This window comes from Pteronotus mesoamericanus, unplaced genomic scaffold, assembly GCF_021234165.1.
Source record: "Pteronotus mesoamericanus isolate MK-2021 breed Mesoamerican mustached bat unplaced genomic scaffold, CSHL_Meso_final contig_90, whole genome shotgun sequence".
Taxonomy (NCBI): Eukaryota; Metazoa; Chordata; class Mammalia; order Chiroptera; family Mormoopidae; genus Pteronotus; species Pteronotus mesoamericanus.
This window is the reverse complement of record NW_026555277.1, coordinates 16,201,680-16,214,185: the sequence shown is the minus strand read 5'-3', so window position 1 is coordinate 16,214,185 and position 12,506 is coordinate 16,201,680. Positions and strand designations below refer to the sequence as shown.

Below are 12,506 nucleotides of genomic sequence, written 5' to 3'. Positions count from 1 at the left end.
GACCAGATTATGCAACCTTTTCCTAGAGTTTTTCTTTTTTTAAAAATTTTTTCGTCAAACTTGTACAAAAATTCTCTTTTGGAGTCAGCTTTCTGTACTGGAAATTAGTGTTACTGTATCTAACACACTAAGTATGTTATCGACTTGACTTTTGTCTATGATCCTTTTATAGTTCCAAAGATTTTAATGTTAAAATAAGCTTGTTTACGCTCCATCATGCCTAGAAAATAAATTGTGTAATGCTATCACAATATCTTACTTTTTCTTAAAAAGAATATATTGAAAATGTGAAAGTTACTATTTTAATAATGTTTATCTCGGTTTACGTGGTTCTCCATTAACCGATATATAGTATAATATAATGCTCTAGTATAATTTAGTATAATATTTAACACTACAAAACACTGGATGAACATGGTAGCAGATGAGAATAATCTTTAAATTGATTCCCAAAACGTCACATTTTAATTTTTGATCCTAGTTGTTTCTATTGGAAATATATGATAATGGATTTCTGTCTTTGTTCAGGTTTATTTTATTTTCCTCTTCTTTGGAGGGAGGAGGTTGAGCTCATTTATCTATTTTCTTTGCTCATTTCTATTTTCATACAAATCTATAACTGATTATTTTCTCTCCATAGACGATTGCATTGCACTAGGAACTATATCCACCTGCACTTATTTGTATCTTTCATGCTGAGAGCTGCAAGCATCTTTGTCAAGGACAGAGTGGTCCATGCTCACATAGGGATAAAGGAGTTGCAGTCCCTGATGATGCAGGATGACCTACAGAATTTCATTGATGCACCTACCATGGACAAATCACAATATGTAAGTGTTTTCATCATTTTCTCTCATTACTGATTTGTATAACATTGCACATGAGTAGAATTTTATAGCCCACTAAATATGCATTGACTTGTTTTGGCTTACCTCTGGACTAACTGAAATAGATGACCAATTTTATACTGATGCTTACTATCTCAATTCTATTCTCAAGCCTCATGCTTAATCACTCATTCAAGAATATTCTGGAATGGAAACTGCAAAAAGCACATGATTGGAATGGCCTTTGATGTACGGCCCATAACAGTTGTCACCACTTCCAGAACCAGAAGCTTGGAATTCAGAAGCGCATGACATTTAGTTCCTTTATTGTAGACTCACAGACTTGTTTCAATATAATATTCCATGGTATTTGGTTCTGCTGTTAAATATCTTGGTGTTATTTACTAAACAGAATCACCCAATATTTCAATTAATTAGATCCTTAAAAGAAATATATCTGGAAATTAAGTATAATAGATTAATTGTCTCATTGGTACGACTCAATGCCCTATCTGTATCTTTGCCCTTTGTCTTGTAGCTTAGTATTCCCTGCTGATTCTGATTCTAGACTGGCTTTGTGATTTGTTTCACTCAGCAGAACCAAGTAGAGGTGATAGTGTGCCAGCTGATTGTAGACCATTGTGAGCAAACCTAGCTGACCAAGGTCAGCTGAGCCTGGCCCAGATCAGCACACTCGCCTAGCCAATCATTAGATTTATAATGTGCATTATAAAAAGCCATTAACTTGTGGGGCATAAAAAAATACCAGAATAAAATGAATTTATGGTAGAATGATGGATAATATTTTCTTCTTTATGCTTTTTTATTCTTTCCTAATTTTTCTCTAATGATCATGGATACTTTTTATAAACAGGAAAAATTAAGGAAAAGTGATTACAGGTTGACTTACATGCACACCTGCCCACACTGCCCTGAGTGTTTAGCAGTTTTGACCAGACACTGCATGACCCCCGTGCCCCACCCTCCCTATTCACCTGGTCTTACCCAGAGGGACTTTTTTTGTTTCCCCAAATGAAAAAAAGTACTCAAAGGGAAACGTTTTGCCAATGAGGAAGAGGTGAAACAAAAAATGGCAGAAGTATTAAAAGGCATCAAAACTGATGATAACAGAAACCGTTTTGAGCATTGGTAAAGACATCTCGATACGTATTTTGCATCAGATGGAGAGTACTTTGAAGGTGACTGAAGTTTAAACATGTAAGAATAAATACACAATTTTTTATAAATTAATTCTGTTTTATGGGTCTCCCCTCATGTATGCATATAGGCATAGCTCATGGACACAGCAATGTGGTGAAAGCTGGGGTTTGGGGGAGCTGGGCTGAGGGGGGCCAAAGGGGGAAAGTGGGGGACATCCGTACTAGTGTCAACAATAAAAACATGTTATGTTAAAATAATTTTGTTAGTTTCTTTCAACAGTCTTAGCCTTCATATGTATAAGAGACAGAGATCATAAAAAGAAAAATGAAGAGTTGCTTTTCAGTAGTTGAATGTGGGCATGCAGTAGAATTATGAGTTCTAATATGATACAATTCTGGTTTATCTGTAACAGATTGGGTGCAAGATTGCTGTTGTGATGTTTATTTACTTCTTGGCTACAAACTACTATTGGATTTTGGTGGAAGGTCTCTACCTGCATAGTCTAATCTTTGTGGCTTTCTTTTCCGACACGAAGTACCTGTGGGGCTTCACCTTGATAGGCTGGGGTAAGGAAATTATGTCTCTTTTTCTGTGAAACTGCATTATGGATTTTAGGGCTTTCTGCCATGCCTGTCATTAACATTGTCTCAGCCATTTTCCTGAAATAATCCCTCCTCATCTTTATTTCTCCTTCTTTTTCTTTCATTGTTCAGTGAGGAAAATTATAGGAGCAAGTCTATAACACTCCCAGTGGCAGCAAACTTTTTGTGGTTAACTTATGGCTTGTGTTCTTAGGCTAGATTCTTGAAGGGATTTTTTGGTGGAAACATAAGAGAACACATTGTTTGCCATACACATTTAGAACTTTCCTGTTCATCATATGCAATGTCTTAATAGAGCAATAATTTCATACTAAAATTTTTGATTTTTGAATTTCTAAGTTACAATGGCTCATCGTTGATTTGTGTTTCTAGGTTGTCTGATTAAAATGCAGAAAGGAACTTATAAGACCATCTTGACTACATGCCACAGTACAAATTGCAAAATAATTATGTAGATTTATCATGTTTTTTGGACAGAAATAATTCAAATTCCTTATGGGATAAGTAATGTAAAAAAAAAGATATTTAGCTCACATTTCAAAAATGCCTTATCAGTGCTGGAGGGATTACTGGGCTGGGCACAAACGCAACATGATATGGAGAAAAGGATGTTGTTTGTTATAATTTAAGAGAAATTAAAACTCATATGTGGTTAATATGAGGAAGTTTCAACTAACAATTGCATATTGGAATTGTTATTTTAATATCAAATTATGAGGTGCTCAGCATAGGAAAAAAAAAATTAACTAAGTGGCTCAAGATCAGATTTGAAGAGTTTTTTCCAGTCTCCAAAATCAGAATATTTCTTGGTTCATTTTGTCTTCAAGTCAAAATTACATCTGGATGCCTACGTAATTACTAGATGTTAGTAAAATGGTAACAGAAAATTTTTCAATAAATGTTAAATTACATTTTTGTTTTGGATTTCTACAGCACTGGTCACACTTGTAATAAATTCTTTTTTCTCTATTTATTTATTGGTCTGATAGCTAACTTTCCTATGAAATGTTATTTGGGCTGTGTCAGTCAATTCTGCCCCTCCTAGTCAGAACTTTGTTTCACTGAGACCCAGGAAATTTGTTTTCAAGTCCTTCTTTGAAAAAGAGAATTAAAAAAAAGTCCAGTGGGCTTCTATGTAAATGTGAGTTTCTTACTTTTTTTTTTTTTTACAATTTTTATTAATTTGTCCATAAAAGTTTTGTTATAGGGATGATAACTACAGTAAATAGATAAGCATCATCCCTTGAAATCATTTTATCAAATGGCTTAAGAACATACATGAAAGCAAGTGGGACTTACATGCAACCTCACTTTGAAAAAGCATTTACATGTAATATTATGCTTACTCAACCATAATCTAAAACACTAATAACCAATCTTTATGGAATTATGATTCTAGAGTTGGTCTATCTTCTGACTCCCTCTCTTTTTTTAAAAAAAGTAAGTGCTCCAGTTTAGGACATATATAAATAAAAGAATAGTAATATTTTTTGAAGACCACCTGTCTGCTACTCAAACACATCTATTAACAAAGTAAATATCTGTTTGATCAGTATACTATTTTTCCCTCATCTCAACACTGAGAGTCTGATTTTAAAACATTTTTATTTCTTACTCATTTTTCCAGATTCCTATGAGAAAAACAATGAGCAAAAACGTTACAGCTACTTTACCAAGATCTTTTGCTAGAATAATTCCTACTTCCTTTCAGTGATGTGATTTATTGGCTTCACTAGAAAAGGAAGGTTGCTGGGATTCCTTTGTTCTTCATTTGGACCCAATCATCATAACTTTCAGTTCTTTTCAGCTGGGTGTGGAGTTACATTATTTATATTGATTTTGCCAATTTTTAACAATCAGTTGAAAGAGAAGGAAATGACAATCTAAAGAGGATCAGATGCCACATCTAACCTTTAGTACATTGAAGGCAAATATTTTAAATTGCTATTTTTACACATCTTTATTACAAAACAAGATATTTAGAGGAGTGAAGGCAAATACTGATGATGAGTATGTTTTTTTTTTCTTTCAACCAATCTCCTTCTTCATTTTCCTCACCTCTGCCTCTATTTTCCCATAAATATGGCACTTTATTCTTGGTTCCATTTTGTCCTTTTAACTACACATTTAAAAAATATAGTTAGTTCTATATTTAAAAAGTGTTAATCTTGTTTCTTTATCCTTATTGAAAGTAATTTACCTCTATATCAGCAGCCACTCTTTTTTTAAAAAAGATTCTATTCATTTACCTTTAGAGAGAGGGGAAGGGAGGGAGAAAGGGACAGAAACATTATTGTGAGAGAGGAACATCGATCAGTTGCCTCTTGTACCTGCCCAACCAACCCTGCAGCCCAGTTGCAGGACTGAACCTGCAACCCAGGCATGCACCCTGATTGGGGATGAAACCAGTGACCCTTCACTTTGCCGCAGGACGACACCCAACCAACTGAGCCACGTGGGTCAGGCTCAGGAGCCATTCTTAATTTTCGACTGCCAAATGAAATACCAGGATGTACATATTATCGTATAAAAGCACCTTTTCTGGTTATACCATGTAGTCATATCCCTACTGCCAAGCTTTCATGTAGAATATTTTCATGCTCTGTATTTTCTGAAAATCAGCAGGAGAAGGTACTGCATTTCCAGCTTTACTGTCTCTGTATGGAATGATCTCAATCCAGTAAACACTATTTTATTATCCATTTGGCAGTAAATACAATTGAAACACGGAGATATGTGTAGAGTCCCCACACACAAGAAGCATGCAGTCTGACCCTTTAGGTTATTTTACTTTTTTGTTTGTCTGTTCTGATAATATATATTATATTCAAAACATTTAATTTATAAAATCTGTTTAGCCCTAGTCAGGTAGTTCAGTTGGGCGGAGCGTCATCCAGATACACCAGGGTTGCAGGTTTGATCCCTGGTCAGGGCACATCCAAGAAGCAACCAATGAATGCATAAATATGTGGAACAGTAAACTGATGTCTTTCTCTTTCTCTCTTTCTCTCTCCCTTCCTCATGCTTTAAAAATAAAATCAATAAATTAAAAAAATCTGTTTATATAATTATTTTGATAGTCAATAAAATACATTTACATAATTAAAAATCTCATTGTTTGCTTCAAACAATCTAAAAGAGAAAAATATCTTTCTCTTCTTCTATGATTTTTAATATCTTTATTAATTCTACTGAAGGCTACCTTAAAGTAAAAATGATATTAACCATTAAAGTCAATAAAAGAATCTGTATTTTGGCTCTACATTATAAAAGATAAGGAACTTGGTGCTCTCTGTTTATCATTCTTTCCACACTTTTAAGATGCAATTTGGGGTTTTACTTAGTCATTTAAAATTATATAGATTATTACCTCTGTAAATGAAAATAAATGATAGCCAACTTTAGATTCACATTTGTAACAATGATGTAGATTTATCTCTATGGGTTTACCTGGTTTCAAGATTCTACCTCCTCTCTACCAATTTGATTTTCTACAGTTTCTGCACACTGGCAATATTTAATCCAGTATACATATTTTCTTTTCCATTGGAGTTCTATTATTTCAGACTGGTTCTTCTTTTATAATGCCTTGTTCTATTCTTTGAGCATATTTTGAGGTCCAACTATTAATTAGATATATTTTTTAAAGATTTCTTTTGTCTCCTATAATACTTTCATCTCAAGAGGAGGTAGCTTTTCTACAATGTCATGTATAGACACTGTTCTTTCTAACAACAAAAGACTTTTCAAGGGCTCTGCAGTTTTCCTGACAGAGAGATGCATTTATTCATTATTGGCTTAGAGTCCCAAGAGAACAATTCTGTCAAAATTGTATAGAGGGACTTCTAGGTTTCTTAAAGAATGGGCCAGTAGACGAGCATTTGCAACATCCTGCCATGAAGAGTGAGGGACCTAGAGGTGCAGCCCAGAGCTTCATGTCAGGGCAGTCGGTAGACTGGGTTCTCAGGGGCATCCATGCTTCTTGTTTGTAAGGCACTGCATGTCTGTTGCAAATCTAGGTGACCTCATCCCCTGAGGAGTCACTAATTTCTAGGACTAACTCTATGATCAATCTGTGACTTCAAAGGAGTCTAGTAGCGCCACAGGATTAAGACAAGGTTGAGGTAGGGCTCTGGGAAGCCTCTAAAGTGTTTAAAACAAGATGAAACTACAAATACCAAGATGAGGAGACCCTGTTCCCCCTCTTTGGTTTCAAAGCTTCTGTTTTTTTGCAGTGGGCTGCTGTATTTGTTTTTATTTGAAGAAAGAGTCTAATTGCTAAAGCATTTTGGACTGGTAGTTTAAATCTTCATTTTAAAGGCTAATACTAATAGAGCCACACCAGAACATAAGTCTGCTTATTCTTAGATCAGAGGTGGCCTCCCTCTCACAGTCACTTATTTATAGTGACATATTTTATGAAAATAACTCAGCTCTCAAGGTAAATGAATATATTGAGTAACATTCAAATTTATATTAAATTGATACTTCAATTTAAAAATAATGTGTGAATTTCAAACATTTTCCCTATATTTATGTGTTCTCAATTATGTAATAATGTGATATTAAGGTTGGCAATTAAAACAATCTTAAAGAGCCTGAAAGCAGTTTCTGTTCTTTATTCCTCCATGGTGGTCTTGACGTTGGTCTTGTGAATGGGGGTCTTCTAAGAGGATGAGAAAAGCAATTTTTATTAGGACATAGTACCTGATATATTTGTTCTAATTATTATCTAAAACATAATACTAACTCGAGCACCATTAATCGACGCACATAGAACATCATTTAGGAAATTGCTTGATCAGGATATTGTAAAGGGAGCAGAAGATAAAGACCTGCAGATGACTTGTTCTATTCTTTAAGAATATGAACATTGCCAATATGAACACAGAATGTGGAAACTTTGCTCACAGGAGGACAACCACTCTTTAAAGGTAGTCAGGGAGGTGGAACAGTAAAGGGACCATGGCAGGCCTTTTTGAACCATCCTGTCAGAAGGAGCCATGCTGTCTCCATTACTTGGTATCATTCTTGTTTTTCTTCACAACACTATAGATAACTGAAGTTGTATTACTAATTTTGCACCCCTTCCCACTATGATATGTTTCAAGGAAACAAGGATTTTATTTACTTGTTCATTATTTTATCTTCGCAGACTAGAACAATCCTTGGCACATAATAGACACTTAATAAATGCTTGCTGGCTGTCTGGTTAGACACTGGATAGAGATGCAGAGGAATGCATGATGGCTAGATAGACAAGAAGACAGATAGACAGACAGATAGGATACGTGAACTGAACCTAAGAAGTAATCAATCTATTTTGACAAAAAACAATTTTTCTGGAAGATACAATTTGAGTAGATTTTTAAAAATAAAAGTTATATACAAACAATAAATAAAATTGGAACCTAGAATCATAAAATTAATAGCTTCACAGGCAGGTTGAAATTCAATTCAATTAGGTAATTCCTGAGGAAACCCCTCTATTGTAGAGTATCATCTTATTTTCATGAAAGTTTTTTCATCAGAATCTATTTCTTTGTTCATTTTTTTTGCTGGGAAGGAATGTCTGAAAAATTACAGGAGTGTTGTTAAAAAGTAAAGAATTCAATATTGTGTTTAATAAAAAATTTTCTAAGTTAGATGAAAACTTCCTTTCTCCCTTTGTAAGATGCTTCCTAGCTTCTGCAGGTTTTTTTTTTTTTTTTTTTTTTATGGTCTCTTTTTTGCTGTATTTTAAAATCTCCTTTATAAAGGCCACATAATGAAAATTATCCATCAAATCCTTTGTTCCCCTTATGCAATGTTCCATAGAAGTTATGGTTTGTAATTTCTTTTTGTGATATCAAAGTCTAATCAACTTTAGCATAAACCAATGATCAGCCTTTTCTGGGGACAACGGACTCATGGAAACTCCGTATAATAGATTTGACATTGTAAGCTCACACAGCATTTATCACTTATGAAGCTCAAACTCATCACACTGACATAGTGACCACCCTTCGCTAAGCTTTTAATGCTTGCAAATGCTTCTGTCTTGAGCCAGTTATGAACACACACACACACACACACACACACACACACACACACACAGAAAAAGAGGCTAAACTAATCAAAACTTTCTGATTTTGTAATTTGCAGAATAGCCTCTCTGTGCCTTCCATTTTTAGAATGAAAGCTTCTGATTTTTTTGAAACAACAGCCTCCCTGCAGCCCCTCATGAGTCCCTCTTGTTGCTCCACCTGCCTTGAAGCCCTGTGGCTGTCCATGAGCGTGGCGAGAGTCACACTTGAGTGCGCTGACCGCTGCTTGCTCTGGCCCCAGGAACCTCAGTCCCCTTCCAGAGTGGCTTGATGCTCCAGCTCTCGGATGAAAGCTGAGTCAGCCTTCCTCTATAGACTTTTGGGACCAAATAACATCTCCATATTGGCTCATTTCTCAAATGGACAAGATGGAAATTAGACTTTTTCTTGTTTATATATTAACATTTCTCAAGTCTTTTTTTCCTTTCTCAAATTTTAATAGTGCATTTTAATGTGTGGTGAATATAAGAAAAGAAATCCCTTAATCTTAAAAGAAATAGAGCCTTTGAATCTTTTTCTGATTGCAGGGTTCCCAGCAGTGTTTGTTGCAGCCTGGGCCGTGGCGCGGGCAACTCTGGCTGATGCAAGGTGAGTGAAAAAGAAGAGGTAAAGAGTGAGCCTCAGGTTTTCTCAAGATGCACATTTTGTGCTTGGAACTCAAGCTTGATGGCATTTCCCTTTAGGGATGTCATATGTAGGAAATTAACTTGATCTAATGGTAGCCTCTGACATATTCCCAGTAAGCTATCCATCCCAGAGGTCTTGGTATAGACTCATAGACTAGATTAGTATGGTCAAACTCCATGGCTTGTGAAATCAATATGATACAAGGGGAAATTGATGGGTAAGTAAACACACTCAGTATGTGGTGCGAGCAGATGGAAGGACCTGAGTCCTGGGATAGGCAATTAATGGTCTATCTGCCACATCAGCTTTCACCACTGATGGTGTGGTTATGAACACCAGAGATGGGGTTGCAGCAAGGGGACCCATAGACAGAAGGTGCCCGGGGCCAATGACACATACTTGCTGTCTCAGAGAGATGCAGGTGCACGTACACTGGGCCACAGCTGTCGCTTGCTGGGTAGCCAGCTGAACAGCTATGGATTTTATCTGAGATACTTTGACAAAGGATATGTGGGCCAATCAGTGGCTGAATTAAGATGTCAGGAATATTAAGCATTTACTATGTACCCGGGATATTTTGTGCCTCATATATTTGATCTATGATGAATATTTAGTGCGCAGTTGCCACATACATTAGTAATACCTATATTTAATGTACACATGCCCTACTTATTACTTATGTATAGTTAATGAAAATGATGTGTGTCATCCATCCCATTTGTTTTCTATAGTATAAGTAAATATTTTTAAAGAATAAAACAAATGCACATTAAAAGTGGAATCCATCCTAGTGAATCACTACCCACCCCCCACTTGTCTGTGTTTCTCTTTAGGGGCTACATGATTAATGGATACTGAAACATTCACTTTTTCATATTATTTCTATTTTTAGTAATGATGAGTCAAAGGAAGAAAAGGAGAAAGTAGAAAAACATTCAGGTGCCTGCTGTGTGCTCTTGTGGTCAAACTGACTGCTATGGAGTGGTCTGTGTCTCCCCAGGCTTTACCTGTGGCTGCGCTAACCCTCCCTGTACTCAGAGATAGGGTCTATACAGAGGTAATTCAGGTTGACTGAGGTCATAAGGGTGGGGCTCTGATGATAGGATTAGTGTCCTTGTAAGAAGCAACACTGGAGAGCTTCCTGTCTCTCCAAGTGCAAAGTAGAGGTCTTACGGGCACACTGCACGATGGCGGCGGGAAGAGAGGCCTCACCAGAAATGAACTATGCTGGCACCTGGATCTTGGACTTCAGCCTTCAGACTGTGAGGAAATAAATGTCTATTGCTTAAGCCACCCAGTTTGTAATATATTGTAAAGGCTGCTTGAGCAGAGCCATACACTTACGTTACATGAAAAAGTGAGACAGCTTTAACTCAACCTAACTGCCCTTGTGTTGATCATTCTTTTATGTTAACAGAATGCAATTTAACACCCACAGATCGTATACATTTCATGACAGTATATTTGTGTTAGCTCCTGGGACCCTGTCTTTAATTTGAGCCTACGTGTTTGTTTTGAGTTACTAGGTATTTTCTTCAGAAATAATCTGTCTGCTATGCAGTGGAAAAAAAAAAGCCACACTATGTGAGCACGTGGACTGTATAAAGACTCTGTGTCCCTGAAAATCTGGACTCTATAGATCACTATCATCAGGTGCAACCTTCCTACTACTTGCTCCCACATTCCCCGTTCATCAGCTTCCCTCAGTTCCTTAGTATCTTTACATTTTTATTTGCCTGTGTCTCTTCATGCTATTTGGATTTGTTAGCAGTAGTGGGCTGATGTTATCTATATTGTTGTAGTATAGAATTGTACACCTGAAACCTATGTAATTTTATTAACCAATGTCACCCAAATAAATTCAATAAAAAGGAAATAAATTATAATTTCTTCAAAGTTCTATGTTAAAGTTTTAAGTGGAACTAGTTTTAATCAACTCTATGCTAGTTATTCTAGTGAGAGACCTTTGCCATATGCCAGATTGGGTGAGGCTGAATCAAACTTACTTTGAATTTAATTCACTTCAACAAATATTTCTACCTATATGCTATGTATTATGCTAGGCACTTACAATGTAACAGGAGACAAGAGCCAGCTGATCCCTGCCCTTATAGAACTCGAATTCTGGTTGAGTGGGAGGGAAGTAAAAGATGGAAATAACAATTGGGTAAATTACATAGCGTTTTTCATCAAACCCTGCTAAAAACTAACTTCTTTTTCCTTGAACATCATTTTTGTAAATTTTATTTCTCAATCACAGTTATATTCAGTATTAGTTTGTGACTGTTTCAGGTACAGAGTATAGTGGTTAGGCAGTCATATGCCTTACAAAATGATCCCCCTGATATTTCCATTACCCATCTGGAACCTTAAATACTTATTATAATATTATTGACTATACTCCTTATGCTGTACTTTACATCCCCATGATTATTTTGTAACTACCAACCTGTACTTCTTTTTTTATTTGTTGTTCAAGTACAGTTGTCTCCATTTTCTTCCCACCATTCCCCTCCTCCCCCCACCCTACCTGTCCCCACCTCCCACCCTTGATCCTACCCACTTTGGCTTTGTCCATGGGTCCTTGATACAGGTTCCTAGATGACCTTCCGCCTCCTTTCCCCGCCTTCTCCCTCTCCCCCCGCCCCTCTGTCAGTTTGTTCTTTATTTCAATGTCTCTGGTTGTATTTTGCTTGCTTGTTTGTTTTGTTGATTAGGTTCCACTTTTAGGTGAGATCATATGGTATTTGTCTTTCACCACCTGGCTTATTTCACTTAGCATGATGCTCTCCAGTTCCATCCATGCTGTCGTGAGGGATAGGATCTCCTTCTTTCTTTCTGCTATGTGGTATTCCATTGTATAAATGTACCACAGTTTTTTAATCCACCCACTTACTGATGGGCACTTAGGTTGCTTCTAACACTTGGCTATTGTAAATTTTGCTGCTATGAACAGTGGGGTGCATAGGTTCTTTTGAATTGATGTTTTGGGATTCTTAGGGTATAGTCCCAGCAGTGGAATTGCTAGGTCAAAAGGCAGTTCCATTTGTAATTTTCTGAGGAAATTCCATACTATTTCCACGGTGACTGCAGCAGCCCGCATTCCCACCAACAGTGCACTAGGGTTCCATTTTCTCCACAACCTGGCCAGCACTTCTTTTTTGTTGATTTGTTTATGATGGACATTCTGACTGGTGTGAAGT

At 36.4% G+C, this 12,506-nt stretch overlaps 1 protein-coding gene across 1 annotated transcript in view; it reads left to right on the top strand.

The window, feature by feature from the left end:
• PTH2R (parathyroid hormone 2 receptor) overlaps window positions 1–12,506 on the top strand; it is a 57,615-nt gene that overhangs the window by 29,646 nt on the left and 15,463 nt on the right. Inside the window, exons 6-8 of the mRNA XM_054586193.1 lie at window positions 641–830; window positions 2,401–2,554; window positions 9,204–9,264. Coding sequence (XP_054442168.1) covers window positions 641–830; window positions 2,401–2,554; window positions 9,204–9,264 — 405 coding nt within the window. The remainder of the gene's footprint in view (window positions 1–640; window positions 831–2,400; window positions 2,555–9,203; window positions 9,265–12,506) is intronic.